Here is a 27,143-nt window from a genome sequence, read left to right as displayed (position 1 = left end):
GGAGAGGAACCTTCAGAACTTATTGAAGACTCAACAAAAGGATGATGACTTAATAAAGCAGTAAGTAAAACAAGGAATGCTGGCTGGAGTGCTCTGTCCAGCTGTGTGGAGAGCTTGTTCCTCACCAAGGATGACCTAAACAGAAACAAGACAGCTCCAGACTCATGCCCTGAAACAGTACCTCAAAGGGCAAAAAGGTTTTGGAGGAATTGCTTAACTAGCATGAGCTGTAAATCTGGAAAGAATTTCTTTGGAGGAATAAAAACTCTGTGTTCTTAGAGCAGAAATTATATTTATTTAATTCACTTAGCAAGTTGCTCAACACTGTGATAGCTAACAAATACAGTGTGGGATTATTTCCTTTGTTAGAGCCAAGTCACTGTGACAGATTATGCCTAGACTGATAGATTTTACTTACTGTATGAATATTAATGATTTTAGTACTCCCTTCTCAATAGTTGTGTTTAACATATGTTTCCAGAATTATGCATCATGCTGCACATAATGCACCTCTCTCTCTGGCAAGAATTTCACTGCTGAAGATATTGTTATCCAAGAAAAGGAAAGGCTAACTGGCATGCATGCATCTTTTGTGGCCTTCAATTAACACATTCATTAAATTCTGCCATGGCAAAGAATGAGCTTTATATGAGTGGATTTCATTACTGCCTCACACCTGTACACAGCTCATGTGAAATGAATTGCTTGCAGCACAGTTTGTCAAAAGCACTGATTTCTGTGGTCAGAATCCTCCACCACTCATCTGTATGAACCTTTAAATAAGCTGTGAAATACAGAATGACATCTGAGATTCTTCTTTACTTATCAATAATTTTCAGGGGGATTCTTAGGTGATTTGGTAAGTTCCTCCAGGATTTTCTGTCAAGGCTGTAAATCTGATTTCCTAGTGAAGATTTGGCTTCACTTTTCCATATATTCTCTTCTTTAGTCACTTTGAATCCTGAAAATCACAAACTTCTGACTTTTCCTCAGTCATTAAACAGTGCTGGAAAGTTTGTCATATGTGGTCACAGAAAGGGAAACTCATTGGAGAAGCTTTTTATGACTGTGCATGTCTGCTCTGAGACTTAACAAAAATACCTGAACTCCTCCTTTGTATTTAAGTACTGAAATTTCTAAGAAGCTCAAAACTAAAAGAAGAGAAATTAAGAGCCTAATTCTTGGAAGATTTTGAACTCCTCCTTTGTATTTAGGTACTGAACTTCCACTGGAATTTTTAAGAAGCTCAAAACTAAAAGAAGAGAAATTAAGAGCCTACTTCTTGGAAGATTTTGGCCTTGGTCCTGCCTGATTGTGAATTTGGGCAAGGTTCACTGACTGCACTCTCATAGATTCCTGTGGGGGTTTTTTTTCTCTTTTTTTCCTCCATTTCTAGTTCCACCATGTTACTGATTCCTTAGCAAGTTTTCAAGTGTAAAACAGGGGATGATCATTCTTTATTTCTATGTGAGAATCAAATCACTGCTCCTTTCCACAAGAACTGAATTCCCCACAAGACTGAAAAAATACAAGAAAAGGAACAAACCCATATCCATCACATTTCTTTCTACGCTTTCTAAGCAGACAGTGGAAATCATCAGCATTTTTACACTATGCACCATGCTCCTGCTGCTGGACTCACCTTGTCAAGGAAGGTGGGGCGGTCCATGGAAGACTCTTTGGAGATTGGTGGTGGGCGGCAGCCAAGGGGTTTGGTGACCATTCCATTATAGTCGGTCACTCCCATTCCACGCTTGTCCATTTCCACCTTCTTTTCCAGCAGAGCACCTGCACAGAAAAGGAAAATATATTGCAAAAGGTGAGGCAGAGGGAGTAAAGTTACCAACAGCAGTTCAGAGAAATTCATCTTGCTTACAAAAGCAAGGCAAAGAAATAAATATTTTCCAATTAGTCTGAGTATAATCAAATGCTTATATTCATGCAGGGTTCCTGTGTTGCTTTAAAGACAAAAAAGTTACTTACACAGATACTTACTCATGGCCTGATCAAGATTCATACTGTTGCTCTTCAAGGCCTCTTCCGCTGGCTCTCTCTGTCAAAAACAGGAATTACGTTAAGAGGAAAAGTAATCACGTTCATGTGATTTCAAAGTAACCTGAGAAAACAGACACAACTCTTAAATACTGGGTTTAATGTTTACTCAGCAGCCTAAATAATGTCTGTGTGTGGTTTTTGCCTGCTTTCAGCAATTCTCACAATTCAGGTATTTCAGTTTGTCAAGGAAGTACTGGCTCTACAAGGTGAAACACATTGTTCTGTTTAAACATATTCCTGTTTTCCATGAACAACTCAAATATCACAATGATATGACTTTCTCTAAGAAACAACCCAGCTATACTCTCATTTCACCTGTTTAATGAAAAAAGAGGAATGGGAGGGGATTATTACTGCACTTCAAAGTAATACCTGTTGTTATAAAACTATGAACTTCAAAATCTTATCCCAGTTCATCTCAGAGCATTGAATAGGTTTAGAGCAGATTTCTGAAATCACAGTATGTGTTTAAATGCAGGTCAGAGCTACTTCCTGGCCTGGAGACTGAAGATCTTGGTGTAGCTACAGTCTGAAACAGCCACAGTCAGAAGTACAAGCTAAAAGCTAAGGCACAGTGTGCTGGCTGAGCACTACTCACAGGGAAGCCCATGTCTGTGAGCTGTTTTATCAGACGGTTCATGATCCAGGCCTCATCCTGCTTGCTAGATGTCTTCATGCCCTTGGTAAATAAATGGGAGATTCCATTAATGGGCTGCTTGCCACGTTCATTGTAGTGAGATGTACATAAAAGAAATGGTAAGTGGTTTTTATTAATAGCACATGCTACTGAAAGATGTATTAGTACATTAATTCAGAAAGTATTGAAGAACCCTCCGAGCAACGCGACTAAGATTCTCTTCCCCCAAAAGTGTAAAAATTTATCTCAGCTGAATAGGTGTTCAGTGTACTATTTAGTATTTGATTTGCTGGCCACTGAATTAAAGCCACCTTTGAATTTACGTATTTCATTTTAATCCTTGGCAGAAAAATATAACGAAATAAAGCTGAAATAGTACAACACTTCCTGAAAAACATTCCCAAAAACAAGTTTGCAACCTTGAAGTTAAGAATGTTACTCAGTGTATTTTCTTAAAAACAAACAAGAGCGTCTAGATAAACACCTTTAAAAGATCTTTGTGCAGCTTTTCTATCACAATATCCTTAAGAAGTCTCTTCTTTTCAGTTCTCCAGAAAGTACCAAGGGACAAGCGCGGATTTGTTTTGGGCTGCGGACAGTACAAGAAACAACCATACTTGATCAAATCACCGGCCTAACTGTTGGCTAATGGATTAACAAACAAAGTGGCTAAATGCATTCCCAATTCCTTTAAGTTACAGCCTGGCCTTGTCCTGAAATAAAGACTGTGCAATGGAAAATTTCCTCACACAATTGTCTACGTTCTCGGTTGAGTGCAGCATTAACACAAGTTCACTTTGTTCTCACACACACACACACACACCGTCCTCACAAATAGGAAACAGCTTTTTGTGTTCAACAGCTCCATCACAATGTTTGCTTTTCCACCACCATGGAAGTGTCTGAAAGCCCCCTTAACACCTTCTTCTCTTTCTGTTAATACATTATCATTTCTTTAGAATACATGGAAGCTTATAAAACTTAGAGAAAACAAAGGCAATGACAACAAAACTCCCAAAGCATCTGACATGCCTAAATTCAAAGATCTCCCATTTTCCCCTGGAAACAAGGTAGGCTGTACTTGAACCACTGTAGTGGCAAGCTGTGCTTGTGTTCAGGTGTCAGAGGTTTAATTTCAGGTGTAATGCACCAGCAAATTTGTGACAACTTATTCTACAAACGTTACACTAATTCCACTCTTGCTAGAGAGTGTCTTTATTTTTGTCTTACCTTTTGAAGTCCTTTCTTCGGGGCATTCCCCCAGGAATTACAGGAGGAGCTGCTCTCTTGTGAAGCAGTATTATTCCACATATCTCCTTCTTCATCTTCCCACTGACTAGTACTGAGATTCACATCATCCCCACCACTCCCCCAGCCTTCTTGCATAGATTTTGAAGCTGGAGGGAAAGTGGGAGAAGAAAAATATTATTCAGCTGCCTGCAAATTTCACAGAAATAGGCTTTTGTGCCATATCCATTGTGCTAACATGAGAATTTTCAAGAGACAAAGAGGTTCATCACATAGCTTAGAATGTCTTCTTTGAAGCTAGCAAAAAAAAAAAGGGAAGTTCTCTAAGAGAAGAAAACATCCAGCAACTTCCAAGTCCTGCTTTTCCCAGAACCATTAAGATCTGTGGTCATGGCCACTCCACTCTCCCAGGAACAAGGAACCAAAGTATGAGCACACATTTATTAAGTGCCATTTTGCTTTCAATGAACCTCACCATTTTACCTACCACATTCTTCCATGAACAAACCAGATTTCAAAGTCATTAATGCTCAGACACTCATTCCCATCTTGAAGAATGGAGAATCTGAAAGGAGCTTGTGGGCTGCAGGAACACTTCACATTCAGTGACGAGGTTGTGTCACCTCAGTCTGTTTTTTTCTGTTTACTCTGTTTAAAGCTGGGATTACTCATCTTAAGAGCTCTCACTCCTCCTTTTATGTTTTCTGGGAATGCTAACTATGTCTCACTATGGTATTTTGCAGGAGTGAATCTCTAGGCAACCTCCACAGCCAAGAGGAGAGTCTAAAGCAATCAGTGGCCCTCAGGACATTCAGAGATGGAGGAGATTTATCAAATACCCGAGTTAGGAATCACGAAGCAGGAAGTTGTTCAGGATGTTCCTGAACCTGGCAACAGTTTTAATGGCTGAAGAAAACACCCACTCACTCAGTTTAACCCAACATGAGGTTGTTATGATTAGTGGGTCTCAGGTGTTGCTTTTCCTACCAGAATCAATTCTATCCTGACTGTTCTCCACTGCTTCTCATCCCAATACAGGTTTATTTTAGACACCAAGGGTTTAAGTCCTAGTCACGTTCTTCTGCAGTTTCACAGTTTCCTGCACCTCTGCCATGCTGCTTTTCAAACACACAAAACTACTCTCCTTTAAATTTCCAGATGGATGCACCATATTCATATTTCTGAATTAACTGAGTATTTGGATTAACATGGCCTTGTGACAGCTAACACAGTTTTGAGAATAAAATCACAAAGGCTGCCTGTGACTGGAATGCAGAGAAAAGCACAAGTGGCAGAAGCAAACTCCTGTGTCTGAAATGCAGAGAAAAGCACAAGTGGCAGAAGCAAACCCCCTCCCCTGCCAGGACAGTGGCAGCCCTGTGTGTACCTGGTTTGCACAGTGCTGGGGCAGCAGCTGGAGCATTTGTTCTTCCATAGGTCCCTGCAGGCTCGGCAGGATTCTCTCCCCACCCAGTCCCACTGCTGGGGGGCTTCCCCCAGGCTGAAGTGCCATTATCAACTGCAGCAGAAGGGGAGGAGGGCTCTCCCCAGGAAGCTTCACTCTTGGTGTGGACAGCAGGCATCTCTCCCCAGCCTGCTGGAGCAAGGCAAGGAGAACAGTGATGAGAGGAAAGGTTTCTTCATCAAATAATTCAAAAAAAGTTTAAATTTTGCTCGTGAGTTTCTCTGGAAAGAGCAGGAACCAGTAAGTACATACAGTGATTGTAGTTATGTGTGTTTAAAACAATCCCTTAAATTTGGTCTTAAGAGTTTTTTCTTAATTCAATACTAATGTCAAGTTGTCAACACAACAGAAAGAGGGGTTTTCTCCAGAGCCAGGAGCAACCAGGCTGCCAAGTGAGCACCACACTGGCCCCAAGGAGCAGCTGCTCCTCCCTGCCCAGGGCCAGAATTCCAGAGACCAAGACCCCAGTCTGACTTGGGCCTTGCTTCCTTGAAAAATCTTAACCTATTTTAATTCCTTTTCACTGTTTACAAACATAAAATCTTTTTCTCATGCCCTGGCAGTAAGATGCTGTTTGATTGTTCCCACTTTGAGTGAAGATTATCTGTGCTGAATGTATTCCTTAAAGCTTTTATTACAGCTCATGGTTACCTACCTATCCCTCATCACTGACCCTCTACATTATAATAAATATTATTTTAAGGGGAATTAATCAAGACTGCAATTAGAATCCATAATCAAAGCAGAAGGAATGGCAGGTAGAAGCCATTGTTTTCCTACAGAGCATTACATGAACTCACTGAAGACGTAAGCTACTCCAAAGAAACAGCTTTAGTCTGGCTGGCCTTGAATGTAATGCTCTTAAATCCATCTGACAGGATTTTAGCCCTGCAGCTGAACGTGGCAGCAACAGCCACAGGGCTCCTGAGCCTACAGAGCAACCTGGCCACACAGCAAAAGGGGAACCTGAATTTACAGCCATTGTTATCAGAGATTTTCTGGAGAGAGGACTTGGATCACGGGTAGAGTTCAAGGTACTTTGTAAACGAGCACAAAGAGAGGCACAACAAGCAAGAAAACAAAATTCTTACAGACACTTGACACTAACCTATTTTTCTACAATTGTAAAAAAAATTACATCCCGTTACATGACAGCTGAGATCTTCACAAATATTGTAGAATTCAGTCTGCTTTAAAATTCCACTGGTAATTAGGCTGCTAAATCAGGAACTTGTTCTCTTTTCATTGGAGATGAATGTTATTAAGAGGAGTATTTTCTAAGTGAATGACCAGATGCTGCTTTGCCACAGCATTATTTCCTTTTTTTGCTCCACAATGATATCTCTAAAAATACTCTGGAAATGTTTCAAAGTGCAGGAACAACATCTTCTCTACAAACAGACACCCAGAATAGGTAGGCAAAGGCAAGGGAGTGCCTAACAGCACTTTGAAATACACTGGAATAGCAAACAATAATGGTTCATTGAGCAACAAGTCCTTGCAGAACTCACTGAATTCCACAGAATTCTCCTTACCAGAAACTGCAGCAGCATCCATTGCCAATAACAACTCAAACATTGCCTGGCAGAGGAAACAATCAAATAGATGGGCCCAGAGCTGTGCATTGATACCATGTTCCTGCATGATATATTTATTTTAGGTCCTATTCCTTACTGCAGCTCTCTCAGACACTGATGCCAGTGCAGATGGCACAGTGGGTGTCAAACTCTCCACTGGTGTATTGCAGCTTCAGAAAACTCCTTCTCTACCAGCACGAGGCACTGAATTAAAAGAGAGCTCCTGAAACAATCCAAAATGTCACTATTTCATTCAAGCTATTTCCATTTGAAACCAAAATACCATGGTTTAGGCTTGATCAATGTACTTTACATTTCTGGTTATTTTAAGGTGTGTAAAGAAGATAAACTGGCAGATCCACAGATGTACCCAAATGAACCTGTAGTTAACATGACAGCTTCCTTGGTGTTGCACCTGAAATGCTTATTTCAAGGTTCCTGCTTGTATTTTCTAGCCAACTTTATTTAAGAGAGGATTTATTTGAGTTTCTGCCTCACTACTCAGGAGGCAACTGGCAGACAACTGTGTGTATTAAATCATACTGGCAGCTGAAAAAGATTAACTGCAGGCAAATGAAACACAAAACAAAACATCTCCACAACACCACCCAGCCTGCAAACAGGGACAGTGCAGAGTATTAACATCTCCCTGATTTCATGCAACCTCTACTGGAAACTTTACCTAATTCAATTTAGGAAATCATCCTTAAAACACAATTTATACATTAAAAAGCCAAAGTGTGCTATGCTAAAGAGTAAAAACCTCAAAAAAACCCCCAGTTCCTCTGTTGCCCTTAGAAATACAACAACTTCAACTAAAGGCCACAGATGTGTCATGTCCAAATTATATTAAGTGCTTTTAAATGCACTGAGCAGGAAATAATATGGGATTACAAATAATGGGAGAGCCAGCCTTCACTAACACAAAATAGTACAAGTCCAGAAAAGCAAACAAAATAAATCTACAAAAAGTTTTCCAAACTATCTTAACAGCTAAAATTAAGTGCAGGAAATTGGTAAATAAAACCTGAAGGCTGCTGGAAAAATAACCTGTGAACTGAACTTTGTCTGTAAGTTCTGGAGCATTTCTCAATTGCAAACCTGTTTCCCCTCTGTGTAAATACTCCTGTCCCAGTGCTATCTTCCTATGACCCCAAATGATTCTGTTTTAGAAAGTTTAAAGGTGAATAATGTTACATTTTTGAATGAATGATGGAAAACTCCCCATGGCTGTTGGGAAGGCAAACCAAGACCTTTGAGTGGTCTCAAAAACTGAACCGGCCAAATGTTTTCAAAAGTTCTGCTTGGAGAAAACTTCCTATTTTCTGTATCATGAAAATAATACAGATTTAAGCTCTTCTGGTAAAAAGCTCCTTAAAGCCCACCCAGATCTGCACAAATGTTGTTTCATAACAGAACATGCTCCACTTAAAGGCTTCTTTGGCAAGAAAGTGAGGTTTTAGTACTGAAGTTTTTAAACATTGTTAGAATTGCAAGAAATGAAAAGATCCCAGTAAGTAATAAACATGGACACATTGGCAGAGCTTTGTTTTATAGAAATAAAAACATAATTAACATTGGGCCACAGCCAACAGGAAATCCTCAAGGGAAAGTGAAATGTTAACTAAGCTGTGGCAGGATGCAGTTGTTTTCCCTCAAAATAACCCTATAGCTATTTGGATGGCAGAAATTGTTTTCTTTTAAGTTGTTGGTCCCTGATAAATACCAGAGCACATGAGCACAATACAGGCAAACCAAAATATTAGAACCATATATAGATAAAAAAGAAGATATTAGGCAGAAAAGATGTTGTTTACTAATTACACATTAATTATTATGGGTTTTATATGTACATTTAAGAGCCACCTACAAGCCTTAATCTTTCAAATTCTCATTTTCTGAAAGGGATTCCAGTTCATCACTGAGCATTCAGAAAGCTCTAATTTGGGTTTCAGCAGTGACATCACCCTTGTGTGAAAATCGAGGGCAGCTCTCTCAGCATCACTTGGCTGCCCCCCAAAACCTGGCTATTCATGGGCTCAGCACCCACCAGAGGGTTTTAGGTTTGCACATGAGCACCCTAAAGGAGCCCAAAGCTGAGCTGCTTTCAAATCCATTCTGATGGAAGTTCAAAGTAAGAAAAACACTGCCATGTGAGCTGCCACTCAGTGGCACAGGATTATAAAAGGAACAGAGATGTTTGGAGCTTTCAGAACTTAGACCCAGTTCAGGTTTTTAAAACTTAAGCTCCTCACTCTCTAGTAACCACAAAGACCTTAATTTGTGACCTACAACCCCCACAGGGAAGGCTGTGTTATCTTCTGTTGTTGCTTTCCTCAGCTGGAGGATGCTGGAACCCTGCCAGGCTCTCCTGATGTAATGAGCAGGAAAGCATCAAGCCCACTCCTCAGCACTTGGAGGATCTGATGCTCTTTTGGATCCAAAAATCTCTTTAAATTATTTCTGTTTGCAAAACCATTTCTCATTTCTTATTCCCCTCATATCAAAGCTGCATGAGTTAGAAATGCTAGGAAGAATTATGCACAAGTAATTTAGATTAAACCCCAATCTAACTCAGACCCACCAGCTTTCTGCCCCTTTCTAAGTAATTCACCAGTACCTTAGGAATAAGCTCCTATAACCACTAAGGACTGTATCTATCACATTATCTCTCTCTTTCCCTCCTCTCTTTTTCCTCTTCTTTTCCAATGGAAAATGAAACTCCTTAGAGCATTCCTTATTTTCACCAAGTGTTTACCAACATCTGCTTCCCATCAATGGCTTTTAAGTTCTGCCTTCAAAGGATCTGGAGAACTTCTGGGGATGGGTGACAACTTGAATAACAAGACTGTAACTTGGCCTCTATTTCCAAACTAATAAAGCATACACACCAATCCCAAAAGGAACTGTTAATCCTTTGTGAACTCCTAACTAGGGCTGTGCAGCAGAATTAAAATCCACTTCTTTGCCTGCAGGACGTGTGACTGTGACAACCTCCATCTGCCAACTCCTCCCTACCTATACAGGAATGGAATCCATGATTCTTTATTCATTATATTCCCAGAAAGTGACTGGCAGAGCTTGTCATGACCCACACAGGTGACAAAATGCCCATGGTAACTACAGAGTTCAAGAGTTGCAGGATTTTAGATGAGCATGCCCTGTAGCACAGGCTCTAATAACACAATCACGCTTTGCATGGAAAAGAACTGCTGCTGGATGAACTTTGCTTGTGGATTGCAGAAGTCTCCTGGTGACAGGATTCCCTGCAGAGGCTGCAAATGCACAGCTAAATGGAGAGGGGATTGGAGCAGGAAAAAGAGTTAAACAGCACAAATCCAAAGGGCAGGGCCCTGTCTGCATGGGAGGTGAGACCCTCACTACTTGCTTCCCATGCTTTGGATGATTTGTGGATGTTTCAGGTCTGTGCACATTTCCCCCAGAGCATGGGGATGCTGCTGTGCAGCTGCCATGTGCTGCCTGCACTGGGCAAGGGAGGCTCCTGCCCTCCTGCCTGAAGGCAAATCCCTGGGATCCATCCCTTGGAATTGCATCCTGCTCTGTGTGGGAGATAAGCACAGCTATGGTCCCTCTCTGGCACATAGAGGGACCACAAGCACACAGCAGAGCTCAAGACAAAAGGGACTGTTCCTTGCTTCCATTTAGACAAAAATCCTTCCAAATATTTCCATGTTTGACCTTTATACTTGTACTGTACCAAGAGTTGGTAATACACCTTTATATACTTTATATACACTATACCCAGAATTGCTGTACTATACCAAGTACAAGGTTTAACTTATGCCTGCTACAACTTGATCTAAATTTAATATCAGAACCATATTTTTAATTGTTTTCACTATGACTCATTTTGTACTTTCTTGCATGCTGACTTAAATATATTCTGAGAGCTGGCTTTGCTTATCTAGGAAAATTTAAAAAAACAAAAGAGAAGATCAAAGATCTGCTTATCTTAAAAGATCTTAGAATCTTTCTAGCTCGCATTTTTTAAGAAGTCCAACACTCACTTGAACCTGGTTGGTTACGTGCTCATAGGCAGCTTTCTGAATGTGTAAACAAATTGCTTCAAAGAAACCCTTCCTGTGCTGCTGTCCATGCTCCAAAGGAATCACTGCAGAGTAACAGCAGCTTTTAAATTCCATTTCAAAATCTGAAGGGCTCAGGACCGTTAAGTCTTCCTCTATAAGGTGGTAATTATTTGAATAACATTAACAATGCATTGCTGTGTATGAACAGTTTCACAAGCACCAAAGTAATCCTCCAAAAATCACCTTAATGAAAAACAAAACCTCACCTCAACCCAACCAAAAATCCACTTTCATGATACTTCCATTACAATATCAGGAATCTGAATTCTTGTTTCATGGGTAAAGTTTTAAATATGGATTAAATAAGGTAGTGTAGTCACATATGCTGGGCTGACCAAGTACAAAGCCATTTAAAGATTTCCCCTTCTGGAGCACGTTATTTCATTAAAATAGGTACCCTCTACTGTTAACATATTTGACCAGAGTGGGGAACCTAAGACTATTTTTATACAGACATTAAAGCAAATTTGAAACATTCCAAAACATCAAAGAGAAAAAGGATGGAAATGAGAGAACAAATCCCACTTGGAGAAAAATGTGGTTAAAAAGTCAGTACTTAGCCATGACCACGATGAAACAAAAACCTGGAAACAAAACTCAGATGGAGAATTTAAAAGAGTACTGCATGATTAGATTTATTTAGGAGAGGTCTGTGGTCATGATATAGATATGGGCTGCTAGTGTAACCTTTATTTAAATACCTCTCTTTTAAGCATTTTCCCATTCTTTATGCATTTTTATTCCTTGCTGCTTGTCTACAACAGCACCTTGCCTTCAATTAGAAAAATTCCTAAATACCTAAACCTTGTCTTTGAAACACAGCTGAAGTTAGGATAACCTAACTTCAGCCACCCTGGATATTAACACCTGGAATCAGTCCTGCTTTTTGAGAACCACACAAAATCCAGGACGCTGCCTGTGCCCCACCCCTGAGAAGAGAACCATTTCTTCATAAAAGACAACAAGCTGGACAGAGAAACAGCAGCAGCCTAAATTCATGCAATTGTTAACAAACATCTGTTGCCAAGAGATGTTTTGCAGAAAAGAAACAGATGCAGACTGTCTAAACACACTGAGCCTGCGCAGTGGGGACAGCAGACAAATAACAGAAAAAAGGTTTGCCAAAATCCCCCAGCCTCTCAGATGGCTGAATTAAAAGGTGTTAAATAACTGTGGAACAGATGTTAAAATGCACGTGGATCCACAATCTAAGAACCTACCATGCTATTGACCAAATATTGTTTCAAGCCTTTCTTACATTCTTTCAGATTATGTAAATTTGTGTCAGGTTCCATGGGTTCTGTCCTCAAGACAAGACAGCTTCAGAGCAAAGGAACAAACATATTCTGGACATAAACACAGGATTTCTACCCAACACACCGACAGGACAGACAGCATTCAGCAATGAGTACTGGTATAAAGCATCTTTTAAACCTATTTTATGAACTATTTCACAAAACTGTTGCCATACCTGGGCCAAGCAGCGGGGACCGGTTCGGCTGGGCACTTGACTGGTGCGATGGCTGAGGTTCAACCATGTTGGTGTTGATAATGGTGCTAGTGGTGGTGGTGTTGGTTGTGGTACTGCTCTGAATTATAGGATTATTTCTATCCCACATGTTTACAGTCTTGTTGTTGTTGTAATTTGGGTCTCCCCAAGCTGAGGTACCATCATCGATTTCCATCTTGCGGCGAATGGACGGTGGAGATGGCTCTTCCCAGCCAGTTGCCTCACAGTTCTCTTTTTGTTTGGCTGGCACTGGCCCACCAACCCACCCTGACCCCGTCTGTTTTACAGAAGCAGCTCCTCCCCAGTTACTCACATTGTTGTCCTGGGGTTTATTAGCCCAATTTTGTTGGGGGCCTGGCTTTAAAGATTCCCCCCAACTTGTACCTGTATTAGCCTTGCTGTTTGTGCCATTCCCCCACCCACTGGTCCCAGACTTTGTGGAATCATTCCAGCCAGACCCCGATCTATTGTCAGAATCCCATCCAGATCCATTCTTCTTCCCATCACCCAAGTGTCCAGGAACAGATGATGAATCTGTCCAGTCTCCACCTCCTGAAGTCCAGCTTGGATTTGATTTCTGTCCATCTCCCCAGTTTTGAGATTTGGGTTTTTGAGGTTCACCCCAGGTAGGTGATTTGTCCTCCTGATTTGCGGTCCCACTCCAAGTGTGGCCGCTTTTGGCAGCAGCAGCATTATTAACAGTAGTAGAGCTTGCTGACTCTCCCCACCCCCCTGGGCCATTTGGTGCTTTGTTGTTACTGTCTCCCCAACCTGTATTTGTTGGAACAGCTGCCGGTGGAGAGTTGACCCACCCAGATACTGAAGAGGTATTTGTACTGTTCATGATGGACCCATCGTTCTTCCCCCCTGAGTTTGAAGATTGAGTAGCTGCACAACCCCAGGCCTCAGTTCCATTGTCATTCTTCCGTTCAGACCTTGGGGACTCTTCAAATTCCCAGGCAGTGTTTTGCTTCACAGGGGTCTGTCCCCACCCCGTATTGGACAGGACCCTGGGGTCAAGGTCATTTCTTGGCAACTGAACTTGCCCTTGGTCTATCATCCCTTTGTCTCTCCTCCTGCCCTCTCCAGCCCCCTCCCTCCCAGTACTGCCTTCATTTTGACTCCCACCGCTGTCGTTGCTTCCTTCACTAGCTGTGGTGCCAGATGCTGCAGCTTTGGCCCAAGAGTTCATTTGTTCATTGCCCTGCTGCATGGCAGGATTGGGACTGGTAACACTCGAGCTATCCCACCCTGTTGATCCTTTCCCATTGATGTCGCTATTGGAATGCTGGTTTGGGGGCTTGCCCCACTCGCCGTTGACGCCGTTGCTGGCGCTGCGGTTGGGGTGGCCCCAGGCTCCAGAATGCACACTGCCAACCCCGCCACCGCCCCTGCCCCAAGCCAGGACCCCGGGGCCAGAGGGAGGCCCCGAGTCCCACGCGTTCGCTCCGTTTCCTTCCTTCTGCACAGCGCTGCTGGATCCGTTTTGTTTAGCACTTAATGCTGAGTTCACAGTGTCTCCATTCCCCTGACTGAACCCAGAATTGCTGTTTCCTGCGGCAGGATTACCTGGGGACATCCCCCATACTGAACTGCCCATTCCTTCACCACTGCCCCCGCTGACTTGAGAAACCGCTGTCCCGTTAGCACCAGGAAGGCCTTGCAGGTGGGGCGGGATGATGGCCCCCATGCCCACGGCCATCCCCCAGTTCGGCAGTCCGTTTGTCTGCATTGCATTGATAGGGTTTGGTGAAGAGTTCATGGGGTTAGTGTTATTTGGTCCATCAGTGTTAAGGTTCTGAGGTTGTACGCTGAAAGACACATTCTGAGAAGTGGACGTTTGTGGTTCTGTGCTCTCTTGCGGCAGCAAGTTTCCCCAAGCACCTAAGGTGCCTGTTGGGTTCCCATTCTGGTTGCCCATGTTCTGACCTATGGCACTGACTGGACTGCAAATACTGGAAGGGTTGCCTGCTCCCACAGTTCCTTCATGTCCAAGTACAGGCCAGGCAGCTGGATTGGCATTAGGGTTAAGGTTAAGATTAATGCCAGCATTCGAGTTGGAAGCACCCCAGCAGTTCTGACTTCTACCGTCTCCCATCATGTTGTCCATCTTTCCATCCCCACCACTGGCAGAGCAGTGAGCTAGGCCAGAGCTGGAGCCCGCAGCCACCCCCCACACCCTGGCCGAGCTGCCGTTGCCGTTGGCTCCACCAGCTCCAAGGGCACTCTGGTTAGAAGTGCTTTGGACGAGTGCTCCGTTGGCGCCATTATTGCCATTAGTTTTCTTTGTATGTCCAGTGAAGTTGCCTTGGGCACTCCCTGTAGCCATGCTACTGTTCTCTGAGCCACAGTTGGAGGCAGAGTCAGTGTCTGTAGTACATTCTGAGGCAGACTCAGTCTCAGCTCCGGTAATGGAAGGCCACGCTTCCTTGTCAGTCCTGTCTATTATCACTTTATCCCAGCTGCAGTTGCCTTCACTCCTGAAAGCGGGCTGCTGTCCCCAGTGGGAATTCTCATAATGGTCTCCCAATCCACTGTGGCTGAGATCTGAAAGGATCCAAGGTTAAAAATGAGTCCACTGTTCAAGCACTGCAAAAGCCCTCTATTAAAAGCACTGTTTTACATCACTAGTTACAACACTACATTCTGCTGAAATTTAGAGTACATTCTCTAACATAATAAAGCAATTTTCCTCACTACAATGGATGGAACATGATGCTCCTATTAACTTGTTTGGGTTTTTTTTTTTTAATCTGACAAAACTCTCAATTAAAATAACTGAACGAATTCATTTTAGAACAGAGAAGTGTTTTGTAGCCCCCAGTGTACCAGTAAAAATAATAAGCAGGCAATAAATAAGAAGAGCAAATATACTAATTTATGTCAAAAGTCTAAAAAACAAATTTGGAAAAAAAACACAGAAGAGTACCTAGCAGACTCTTACCATTTATCTTGACTCAATTCTCATTCTTCAGAGAAACACAATGAAAGTGCATCCAATAAAAAAATGTAAAATGTCATCCTGCCCTGAGATATTACATACACACCCACATCACAACACACTGAATTCATACTGTAGTTAGGTTTGCAACCCTTCCTGGAAACAAAGAAACAAATCCAGACAGCAACCTTTACTGTTAGGTGCTGCTTATAAACACCACCAATGCATATTTTAGCAGGGAACTTGGGCATCTCTAAATAACTGACAGTTTTGTCAGGAAACTTACCTCTCACAGACTTTACTCGTGGTTTATACATCATTTGGGATTTGTACACACAATCCCCTGTGTCACCAAGCCAGTGAAAAGTGATGCTGTGCCTTTTCAGCACTGTCACAGCCTCAAACCCAGACACTAACCCAAAACATTAACCAAGAGCTCTTGAGCAGCTGCTTGCTCACCAGGGTATGACGATAAACTGGAAGGCACAACACATCTCATGTTAAGAACTCAAGCTTTGGTCAAGGCTTTGCATTTCCTTTCCATCCCAATTGCTCTGTACATGATTATTTCTCTCCGTTTCTTTTGACAGGAATTTGATAACAAGTATTTCAGTCTGATCCAAGGAGACAATCTGCAGAAGAGCTCCTCTTAACTGCTTGCACATATCAAAGTAACAAATTTTGGATGTCAATTATTTTTACTTGCTTTGAATCTGCTGCAACATGGCTTCTACTCTTTTTGTGAATAAAATGAATATTTTTGTGAGGAAGATGGATGCAACAAATCTCCCAAACAAGATGTTAACAATGAATGCTTAATATGAATCAATTTAAATCACAAATATGTTGGTGTGATTAGCTCCTCTAATTAGAGGTGTTCTGATACTGCAAAATTTACTCCCAAGATGAGAAAAAGCTCTCTCTCTCTCTGACAAAATCTTGTTCACACATTTTACCTGTAGCTTTTTAAGGTGGTTGCTTGGTTGCCTTATGAAGATTTTTCAAGATGAAGAACTAACGTGCTAAACCAACCCAGATTGCTTTTAAAAAAACCCTTAAATTAATTGAAGCAGAAGAAAGGATTTTTGAGAAAGGAAAGGAAAAACAGTTTTAGTTCATCACCTATCTTCTCATGATACCAGGAAAAGACCTAAATAATCACAGAAAATAGAATTGCTTGGGTTTGAAGGGATCTTAAAAATCATCTCATTTCACCTTCTGCCATGGGCAAGGACACCTCCCACTGTCCCAGGGTGCTCCAAGCCCTGTCCAACCTGGCCTTGGACACTTCCAGGGATCCAGGGGCAGCCACAGCTGCTCTGGGCACCCTGTGCCTCACCACCCTCACAGGGAAGAATTTCTTCCAGAATAATTGACAAGCACATGACAAATCTGAAGGAACATGAACAGAACCACTTGGATTTACCTGGATTCCTTCCCCTACATGCAATGGCTGGAAAGGAAGAAAGCACCCTGTTATTCCTGGATGGATACAGCCACTGCTACAGCATTGAACATTTACCTGATGATCTAAGATTTGCTACACAGGTGTTAAACAGAGACCTGAATCCCAGATAAGACATGGAAGGGGAAGGCAGGCTGTGCAAGGACTTAAAAAGGGTCAGCAGGGTCAGAGAAATGAGCCGAGGAACATTCTTAGCAGAGCAGGAATGAACAAAGGGAAAAAAGCAGCAGCAGGCCAGGCCAGAAGATAAGAAGTTGAGGCAACCAAGGAATCAGATAAGAGGAGTTACAGGAGATTTTATTCAACCCTGTGGGTGGTGCGACTCAGAGCTGTGTTTGAGCCTCTACAGAAGGATTTGAAAGTGGCTGGAAATCCATTGTTCCAATGAAAGGTCTCCTCAAAGCTGAAAGCTCAGCTCTGTGTGCAGGTGCTGCCCCAGCAGAGCCCTGCAGGGCAGGCTGGGGAAGGAGGATCAGGAGAGCGCCCAGGACGTCTCCACGCTCACAGGAACAGCACCATGGCTGATGAGATCAAAGGGAGCTGCTTGTTTAATCAGCTCCTTTCTCCTCTCCCCCAAAGATGGTGGTTAAAGCAGTGCTCAAATTTGAAAACACTTAGGAGACAAAATAAAGGGAAGGGGTGGGACTGAAGATGAAAAAATACCTTAGAATGATTGCTGAGAATAGGGAGCAAAACAATTCGTTAAATACAAGACCAGATCTTCAGGAACAGTAAGAGAAACTAAGAAGAAAATAAAATCATGATGGAGAAGAACTATAAAACCAAAGAGATGTCCATATTAAGAGTAGAAAATGGCCAAGCACAGCTTGGCAGGATCCCACCAGGAACGTGCAGCTCCAACCCCTGGGCTTCCCAAGGCTTTGCAAATCCAGGTGCTCCCTTTCCTGTCCCACAGCCGCTCTCCCCAGGCTCAGATGATTCCCCCAGCAATACCCACAGGCTAATCTGGCATTACAGGAATTCTGTGGAGGGGTGTGAAATCAGGGATCCCCTCTGGAGCAGCAGCAGGGTCCTGCTGCCACCTCCCACAAGTCACGGCTCAAAAATCCCAGAAAAAACTCTGCAATAACCTCAGAGTGTCCAGCACACACTGGAACAGGTGGTTGTAACACCAAGGTTGCTGTCATAAAGCTCACAAGGAAAAGGACATATGAAGAAAATGGGAAAAAAAATTTCACAGCATGAACAGAAACCTGCAAAAACTGGGGCTTAGCTGTCAGACAAACCAAGAGTCTGAATACAGATCTTGAATAGAGTAATGTAAGTTTGATATTCTTGTCTCTAGAAGCAAATAACAAAAAGGCTTTTTTCCATTTTAACTAGAAGGGGCTTGCTGCTATGAAATAAATAACGAGTAGCACAGTCTTACTTAATCTGTAACGACCTATCCCACCCTGTTGATCCTTTCCCATTGATGTCGCTATTGGAACGCTGGAATAATTGAAATAATTTTTCATTATTTGGGGAAAATAATGAATGCAAAATATTTTATACAATTAAATCAAGAGAACTTTTCTGTTTGTTTTTTTTTTTTGAAAATGCATATTTACTCCAACTTTCTAGGAAACTAACTGTTCACAGAAATTCACAATATTTTCTTTTCTTTTCAAATTGTTAAGATTGAAATGGGAAAGCCATTTAAAAAATTCTTAAGAATGGGTTCCTCTTTATTTATGCAAAGATGTGAAATAAAAGCACTGAGTCCACCAGAAGCATTTCTATCCCTCCTCTGTGAGCTGAGCAAAGACTGTAAACAAGGCACAAGGAACAGAAACCACAGGTATTCCATGTTAACAAATCCTAGTGCTGGGACACCACAAAGTGAGAACTAGTTTTAAATTAATACTTTGTGTTTCAATATCTTAATTATGCATCTTTTATGAAATATCGTTCCCCTGGTCAACAACATTTCTTCAGCCATCAGGAAGGAAATATTAATTTGAGGATAATGGCTTAAATTTGTTTTTAACAAATTTGTTTTTAGAAGCACAGAACTTCTGTCCAACTGCAACCATACACATGACCTGGAAAATGCACAGCTCTGAGCAGTATAAATAATAGCATGAGGGAGTTGTTTTGTTTTGGATTGCTGTTTTTTTTAAATAATATCCTTAATGGGGTGGGAGGAGATTGCTGGTGTTATTACGTACTGTAGCCAACATACTTGACCAGCTTCAATTCAGTACTTATTAAAAACAGAAAACATTTTTGGCTGTGTTGGGTAATGAATAATTAGTTACAAAATCAGTTTAATGTTTACATAGATTACAAATGCAAAATATGAGTAGAGTGAAATGGGAGAAGCTGTTGCATGCATTTCTCAGAAAAGAAAATACTTTGCCTGCACAAGCAACTGACCCCAAACTTCCCTCCCCCTCTGAAAATTTCATTTACAATCATATTTAGTTTTTTTTTATTCAGCTAAGTTAAAAGTAACGGTATCTCCATAGCTTCCATTGCAATGATTAGTTCAAATGCTGTGCAGTAAAACCCTGTCTCCCCAACTATAACACAACATTCAGCTGACTTTGGAACCAAAGTACGGACAGGGTACGAAATGGCAAAGCCTGGGGTGAACTTTTAATGGAACATTATTAACAAATTGTGCTCACCCCATTTTAAATCAGATCTAACAGTGACTCCTCTCTTATTACTTGTTTTATTTTTCAGCCCACGTCTGTCACGTAACAACAACCAGACCCCCTGGCTCGCCCTGTGCTGCCCAAAGGACAGATGACAGACGGTGCTCCCTGCTCTGACATGCAGAACACAGAAGAATCCCAAGGGCCACTGACAGTCCCACTGGGGATTTTCCTTGGCACATAAAGGTTAGTGACCCCCAGTCAGAATAGGAGGGAAAAGAGGGCAAATTATTTTCTCTCCCCCCCTCAAAATATAGTTTTCAATTCAACATGAGCAGATCTTTAAAATACTATAAATGAGTTTTTCCAAATCTGAATCAAATAGGAAATTAAATTTGCCAGGAACATTTTAAGTGCTAAATCAAATGTAGCCTAATTTCATAAAGAAAACATGACATAAGCATCTGTTCTGAAACACAAAATATAAAAAAAGCAGAAAATTTGGGCATTGTAGTGCAAACATTTCAGGTTACCTGCTGCATCCAGCTCTAGGCATAGAGACAGATTTGAAAACTGGCATCTATCTGAAGCCCCTAAAAAGCTCACTCACAAGTCTCAAGGATTGAGGAAGCTGAAATCTTGCACAGCACACATAATGTGGAAAGGCAGAAAAGAGATGGAAGCATTGAATAAAGCAGCTTTATTTATTTTAAAACTAAACCATAGCTAAACCCACACGGGGGAAAGCCTGTTATCCCCTTTTCATTTTCTGCACTACGACATTCAAACGTAGTTCCTTCCCTCTGATGCTGAAAGCTTTCAAATGCATTAAGAAAACAAGCAAAAAATAAACAAGATTTTTCATTATTACTAGAGATTCCACTAAATGCTACCTCTCCGACACAAAAGCAGCAGTAGAAAATACCAAATCATTGCATTTTTCTGCTCAGTGCAACATATCTTTACAAGCAGCTCGCTGCGAAGACGCCATTTTATCAAACCTGAAACGCAGCCAAAAGCTCAGGACGCTGTGCTGCTGCTCTCTCGCTGAAATGTTATGTAATAAATTGATTTAACAGAAGCAGATGCTATTTTCTCAGGGTTAGGGTTACTTTCTCTCTCTTTTTGGCTCTAAAAAGGGCTGATGGGTAATAAAATACCTGAAGAAAGGAGCCGCCCAACCATCCTAGGAGACGCTACATTGTGTGCAGAGCTGTTTCTACTCCTGCCTCTACGTTCTCCAGGGCTCCCGGCTTCAATATGTCGGCTGTGTACAGTGTAAGCCTCATCCTGTAGAGCTGCCAAGAAAATCTCTCTGTGCGAGCGCGCGCCCAGACAACCTGCGAGCTCGGCCGGGCCTCGGCTGCACTGGCTATGGAAATGCCCTTTCCACGCACAGCCCTCCTCCCCCTTCCCCAGCTCCGCTCCCCGGCTCTAGGTGAAGGTATCAACAGAGCAGGATTTTTAAGCTTTGATTATCTAATTGCAGCTGACACTAAACCGATCTTCCTTCCTCTTTAAATTCTTTCAACTGTCACAAAACATTTTCACTTCGGGACCCGGCTACAATTAGCGCCCGTAGCTGCTTTTCTGCCGCTTTTGAAAGTCAGCCAAGAGAAGACGCGGGCGCTGCCGAATGCCTGCCCCTGCTCGGAGTCCTCCTCCTTCCTCCTGCCCCTACTCGGAGTCCTCCTCCTTCCTCCTGCCCCGGCTCAGAGTCCTCCTCCTTCTTCCTCCTGCCCCTGCTCGGAGTCCTCCTCCTTCTTCCTCCTGCCCCTGCTCGGAGTCCTCCTCCTTCCTCCTGCCCCTGCTCGGAGTCCTCCTCCTTCCTCCTGCCCCAGAGCTCCTGCCTCTTGCCCAGTGCCTTCCTCTCTCTCCCAGCCCCATCTCCTGCCTCCTGTCCAGTGTCCTCCCCTCTCTCCCAGCCCCATCTCCTGCCTCCTGCCCAGTGCCTTCCTCCCTCTCCCAGCCCCATCTCCTGCCCAGCATCCTCGTCCTTTTCCCAGCCCCATCTATGCCACCTGCCTGGTGTCCTCCTCCCTCTCCCAGCCCCATCTCCTGCCTCCTGCCCAGTGTCTTCCTCCCTCTCCCAGCCCCATCTCCTGCCTCTTGCCCAGTGCCTTCTTCCCTTTCCCAGCCCCCTACTTCTCCCAGCCCCATCTCCTGCCCATTACCCTCCTCCCTGCTCCAGTACCAGCTCCTGTCTCATCGCTCTCCTCCCTGCCCCGGCTCCTTCCTGTGCCAAGCATCCTCTCCCCTGCCCCAGCTCCCGCCTGCCGCCCTCTTCCCTGCCCCAGCGGCAGCTCCCAAGTCCCAGATGTACCCTGGACTGCTGCCAAGCCCTTAATGACTTCCCTGCCTCTATCTAAACCAGCTCTAAGTGGCAAATGCGAGCGCATTAATCAGCAGCACGGTTGTTTATAGAGGCAGGGAAGAGCTGCCTGAACAATGCAGCAAGAGAGGGGAGAGGGGAGAGAGGAGAGAGGAGAAAGGGGAGAGGAGAGAGGAGAGAGAGGAGAAAGGGGAGAGGAGAGAGGAGAAAGGGGAGAGGAGAGAGGAGAGAGAGGAGAAAGGGGAGAGGAGAGAGGAGAGAGGAGAGAGGAGAGAGGAGAGAGGAGAGAGAGGAGAGAGGAGCGGGTGCTGCTGCACAGTGGGACCAACCATCTTGGAACACCCTGGGCTGGCAGCCTCGGCTCCCTCCAAGGCACAGGAACACTCACAATGGGGTCAGCTTTAGATTTTTAGGGCCTGAAGATCATCAGAAATGCATAATTGCACGTAGAGGGCTTTTATCAGTGCAAATCTTGCTGGCTAATTCACACAAGCTTCCAGCATGCCCAATATGCTCCTTTACGATTATTTCCCCTCCTACCTGCCCCAAATACATATTAATGATGTGGTAAATGGGGCACGTTTCAGCTGTGCTGTTTCAGTTCTCATCAGAGCAGTGTTGCCCCTCTGTCCTGGATCTCACCATGGCTCTTGAAAGCTTTGGCCACACTCTCAGGGTCACTGCCACTTCACCACTGAGGCACAATTGCTGCTGCTATTCTTGGCTCAAGAACTGCTCCACTGAAGGACTCCTGAAAATAGTTGGTTTCCTCCTGAAGACATTTATTCTGTTTCTCTGCAGTAGTCTCTGAATACTGCTTGGGTTCAACCTCATCTCAGAAACAACAGATAAATGGAAATCAAATCTGTTGGGTTTTGTTTCTGTTCAGAAAATTATTTCAAATGCACCCAGGAACTAAGCTTGAGAGTCAATTTTGCAAGAACAGCTTTAAGTGGGACTACTGTTGTGGTATATTACATTCCTTTAAAACTAACTACACATGATGGAAATTTCCATTAGTTAAAATGACTCGTCAAAACTGGGTTCCTCGTATTTTTCCTATAAGTAACATAAACTTCCTATAATCAACTTCAATTTATGAAGGCAAGTGCTTATATAGGGCATTTATTGAAGGGGACTGTTTTTACCAGTCAGGGTACACAGAAAGGCAAAGAAGAACCCCAAGAAATGAGTCACAGCCCAATAAAAAGCTTGGGAGCAAAATGAAGTGCAGCTTCCAACTAACTGTGCTGGCAGAGCTCATCCGTTCCCTTCCTATCTTGGGCCAAACTTTGATGGGGAATGTGTCTCATACATTTAAAATTCATAATTATTAATACCTGAAGACTAAAAATGGGGATTTGAGAGGTGATGCAGCCTGCTCACCTGGTCAAAGGAACTATTCCTGATACACACAAGGTGACATTATCCCAACCCAGCAAGGAAGCCTCCAGAAATGGAGCCTGCACATTCCCAAGTGCTCTATCTCACTTCTCAAGATTGCTTTCATAACAGCAGGATTTTCCTAATGTCTCCCCTCAATCTTCCTTGTTGAAATTTTAGCCCATAAATTCTTATCTGATCCATCACAGGCACATAGAAAGTATAATTTCCTTCCCTGCAGCAGCCATTTAGGTATCTCAGCATTTATAATTCCAATCTTCCTTTCACTCAGGAGCTCTGATTCCTTCCTTCTTTGTAAGGCTTTTCTCCAAGATCTCTACTCATTCCTGTTGCATTCCTCTGCTTCTTTCTCCCTCCAGCTGGAAAGTTCAGAGGCCTTCCCCACAGGTCCCTCAGGAACAGGGCTGCCTCTATCCCTCAGGGCCTGTTCTCTTTTTAACACATTCATCAAGTTTACCTTGTGACCAGACCCATTTATGCACTGTGAGACCCACACATCTGTATGTGGGTGCAGAGCTGCTCTGGCCAAAATAAAGAAACTTTTATATTTCTTTATTTCTTACCCAATTATACAGTTGTGTCATCACTATTCCATACTGTAGTTTTGCCTTTCTGTTGCCTAGCACTCTTCTCCAGTTGGTCTCAACCAAAAATTTATTGAAGGCTGTTGTTTAACCATCCCCTTTGGTATAACCTGCTCTCCACAAACCCCAATGACTCTGCATTTCTCTCCTGAAAAGTTCAACATGCACAGAAATGGCTGCTTTGGATTTTTTTTCCCCTAGGATCATTCTAACAGTTACTCTGACTGATTTAAACTTCCTCAGTTCCAACTTTCTCACCTCTTAACATTGGTTGGCTTTTTTCTCTTTTGTAGTTTTCACACTCTTAAAGTGACCACACTGCTCCAATCCCTCCTCTGCTTAGTCTGCTACATGATGAATGATGCACATGATGACATGTCATTACTTCCAGACAACTGGAAACTCTTATTTCCTCAAATCTCTAACTCACTGTAGCTTTAGTTCCAAGTTTAGAGATGAAGGGACAAGGTATTTAAAGTATTCCTGATGCCACCCATCAGTGGTTCCCTCTGTCCTACTGAGTCACTTATGAAAGACTCAGCTTTTTGTTCTTTGGGGCTTTTTTCCCTCTAAACTGCTACAAATGTCCTTATTTCTTTCTAGCAACATTAAATATAATTCTTGAGCTGTACAAATTCAGCTTTCCTGTAATTTTCACATGACCTGAGTATGCAACTGGGACTTTCTCCTCTTCCCAAGGACTAAACTCCTTCCTATCCCTGGTCCCTTTGACTTTAGCTGTGCTGTACCTTTTACTTCTCCACCATCAGGACAGGTCTCTTCACATGCTTTATCAGCAACAGTCACCTGCACATTTGACCACCTTGCCAGGCTGTTTCCAGACCTTTCCTTCCTCACAGACACCTCAGCAGGGCAGTTCTGTCCCTGGCTGTCCCTGCAGCACAGCCATCCACAGTGAAGTTGGGAAGAGCTGCAGCTCCTGAAGCAGAAGCAGCCACCTTTGAGCCATCAAGTTTTTTCACTCTTTGAAAGTGAGAACAGCAAAACTACAAAAGCACCTCAGGTATTTATCCTTCTGCAGATTTCTATTTTTCTCTCTCCCTATGCAAAATTCTCATCACTGTCAAAGAGATTTGAAGCAGCAGGTTTATTTTTCATGCTCTGCTGCCTGATGTCAGATAACATCCACAATACAGAAAAATTTGTTCCAAAGATTAGTTTACTGATGAGTTTTTAGCATAATTTTTCATTCCTAATGCCCATATTTGGGCTACACAGAGATTGTTATTTTCTTGTATTCAAAGCATTATAAGGAGTTTCTGAAAATTTTGATGGGAGACAAAACTCTAAAGTAGCTGAGACTCACTTCCCACAACTTTCCTGTCACTGCAGTTCAGAAAATGTTCCTCACCCAGGAGACAGAACCATGGGTTAGATCCCTTCTCTGTGTTATCTGCTACCTTTATGGCCTTGTGTGATGTTTTAACTTCCTTTTGTGTGAACCTACACTGACACCACTGACCTTTGGGAACACTGCCTGATTTCAGGGCCACAGATCACACATCAAGGGCCACCAAATGCTGAACAAAGCCCTGAGAAACAACATGAGAAGGCAGAAACACAATCACCCCTTACACCTGAACAGCACCAACTGAGTGAGACTAGTGGCAAAAAATGTAATCAAGCCAAATTCTTGATTCTGGTAATTCTTCAAATTTTTTAAATAACCAGAATTTGCCAAATTCTGATCATTTTCCCCATGTTTTGATCCCAATAGTAGGAGAACTTTTCCACAGCCACATTACAGAAATGTGTGGACAGTGATGTACAGTGGACTGCCCTGCAAATTGTGGCCAGCAGAGGAGTGTAAGGATTGAAGGTGTCAGGAGGTTCTTGCAGGATGGAATTGTGTTTGTCACACACAGTCACCTTCCACTGCAGCAGCATGAAGAGCCAATTCCTGTGCTTCTAAAGGAGCACCTCCATGCTGCTTTCTCCATTTGAGATCAACAGCCATGCCACCATGAAGCACATCATCCAGGTATTATGGATAATTTTTTAAAAGTGTATTTTCTATATAAAGTGTGAAATTGTATACATAGGAAGTGTGCAAACACAATGAATGAATATTGCCTAATTTCTACTTTAAAGCTTTCAGTGTTTTAACTATTACATATTAAAAACTCTGCTCTGGGAGATCCAGAATAAATCCATTTTTAAAGTCTCTGGTTTTAATTGTGTAACTTTCCAACTAAAAGCAAAAGCACAGTAATGTTTTGCCAGCAAAGATATACTGCTAATGGAATTGCAGAATATGAGCCCAAAGAGGTGAAGTTCAGCAAATCATTTCCATAGAAGCACTTTTCACATGGGCTTTGTTTGTCAAAGCTCAGCCTGTTTGCAATGCCTCCAGGAGATCAAGCTAAATCTTATTTCAGACTTTTGAAATTAAACTTTATGAATATATTTCAGAACTGCTTTGGCACGTGCATGCCTTACCTACATCCATCACAAATCACAATGAGCTGAAGTGCTCAAGCTGAATTCTTCAAGCATGACTTTAGCAGAAAGGTCTCAATCACTTTGCTGGATCTGATGAAACACCTGTATGTCAAAGCTTATCAGTGTTTTCCAACTATATTGACTGAAGGCATGATAATCTTTTTCTAAAACTTCTCTCCAAATCTGACTTTACAACCATATAAAATTCAGAGGGAATTCTGAAGTAACTGCAGTTAAAGGATTGGATGTTTGAAATGAGTATTGTCAGACATGACTTTAACAGTAACCAGCACATTTTAATCTTGCTTCCTAAAAAATCATCAAAATGAAAGTTAATACAAAGAGATTATAAGAAGAGTTAACCTGTCACAGAAGAGCACTCAGCAACTTCCAGCTGCCCACTTCAAGGTGCACACCACACCATGCCATGAGCATGAATCTCTCAACTGCAGCTAAAGAAACCTTCAAACACAAAATAAACCTTCCAGCTCCAGAGAAAAGAAGAACAAAGTTCAGCACAAAATCTGGCATCAGCCCACACATGGAAAAAAAAAATCTCTGTTTCTAACTGCTGTCAAATTCTCACTTCACAACAAACAACAGATAGAACAAATTAAGAGTGTAACTCGAGTTCCCACAACACTGGTGTGTTTACTCATTCTGATTTACTGCAGGAATTATTTGCTCTCATTTCTTTCTGGACTTTGGAAACAGATAATATGGATCTGCTCTGCAAAATACTCTCTCTAC

At 42.5% G+C, this 27,143-nt stretch overlaps 1 protein-coding gene across 11 annotated transcripts in view; it reads right to left on the bottom strand.

The window, feature by feature from the left end:
- The window catches only part of TNRC6C (trinucleotide repeat containing adaptor 6C), a 112,642-nt gene that overhangs the window by 30,786 nt on the left and 54,713 nt on the right, over positions 1–27,143 (bottom strand). For 3 of the 11 annotated variants that reach the window (XM_071452851.1, XM_071452848.1, XM_071452844.1), the window contains 7 exons: positions 12,563–15,148; positions 5,328–5,537; positions 3,923–4,089; positions 3,177–3,281; positions 2,654–2,734; positions 1,984–2,053; positions 1,643–1,788 (listed from right to left, as the gene is read on the bottom strand). In XM_071452851.1, the coding sequence (XP_071308952.1) occupies positions 1,643–1,788; positions 1,984–2,053; positions 2,654–2,734; positions 3,177–3,281; positions 3,923–4,089; positions 5,328–5,537; positions 12,563–15,148 (3,365 nt within the window). Of the gene's footprint in view, positions 1–1,642; positions 1,789–1,983; positions 2,054–2,653; positions 2,735–3,176; positions 3,282–3,922; positions 4,090–5,327; positions 5,538–12,562; positions 15,149–20,770; positions 21,004–27,143 lie in introns of those variants that run through there. The other 8 variants (XM_071452853.1, XM_071452850.1, XM_071452852.1 and 5 more) reach the window with 6 other exon arrangements.

This window comes from Agelaius tricolor, unplaced genomic scaffold (genome assembly GCF_023055355.1).
Source record: "Agelaius tricolor isolate 1412-34295 unplaced genomic scaffold, bAgeTri1.0.p SCAF_35, whole genome shotgun sequence".
NCBI classification, from domain to species: domain Eukaryota; kingdom Metazoa; phylum Chordata; class Aves; order Passeriformes; family Icteridae; genus Agelaius; species Agelaius tricolor.
The sequence above is the reverse complement of the archived record's forward strand: the minus strand, read 5'-3'. Positions and strand labels throughout refer to the sequence as shown.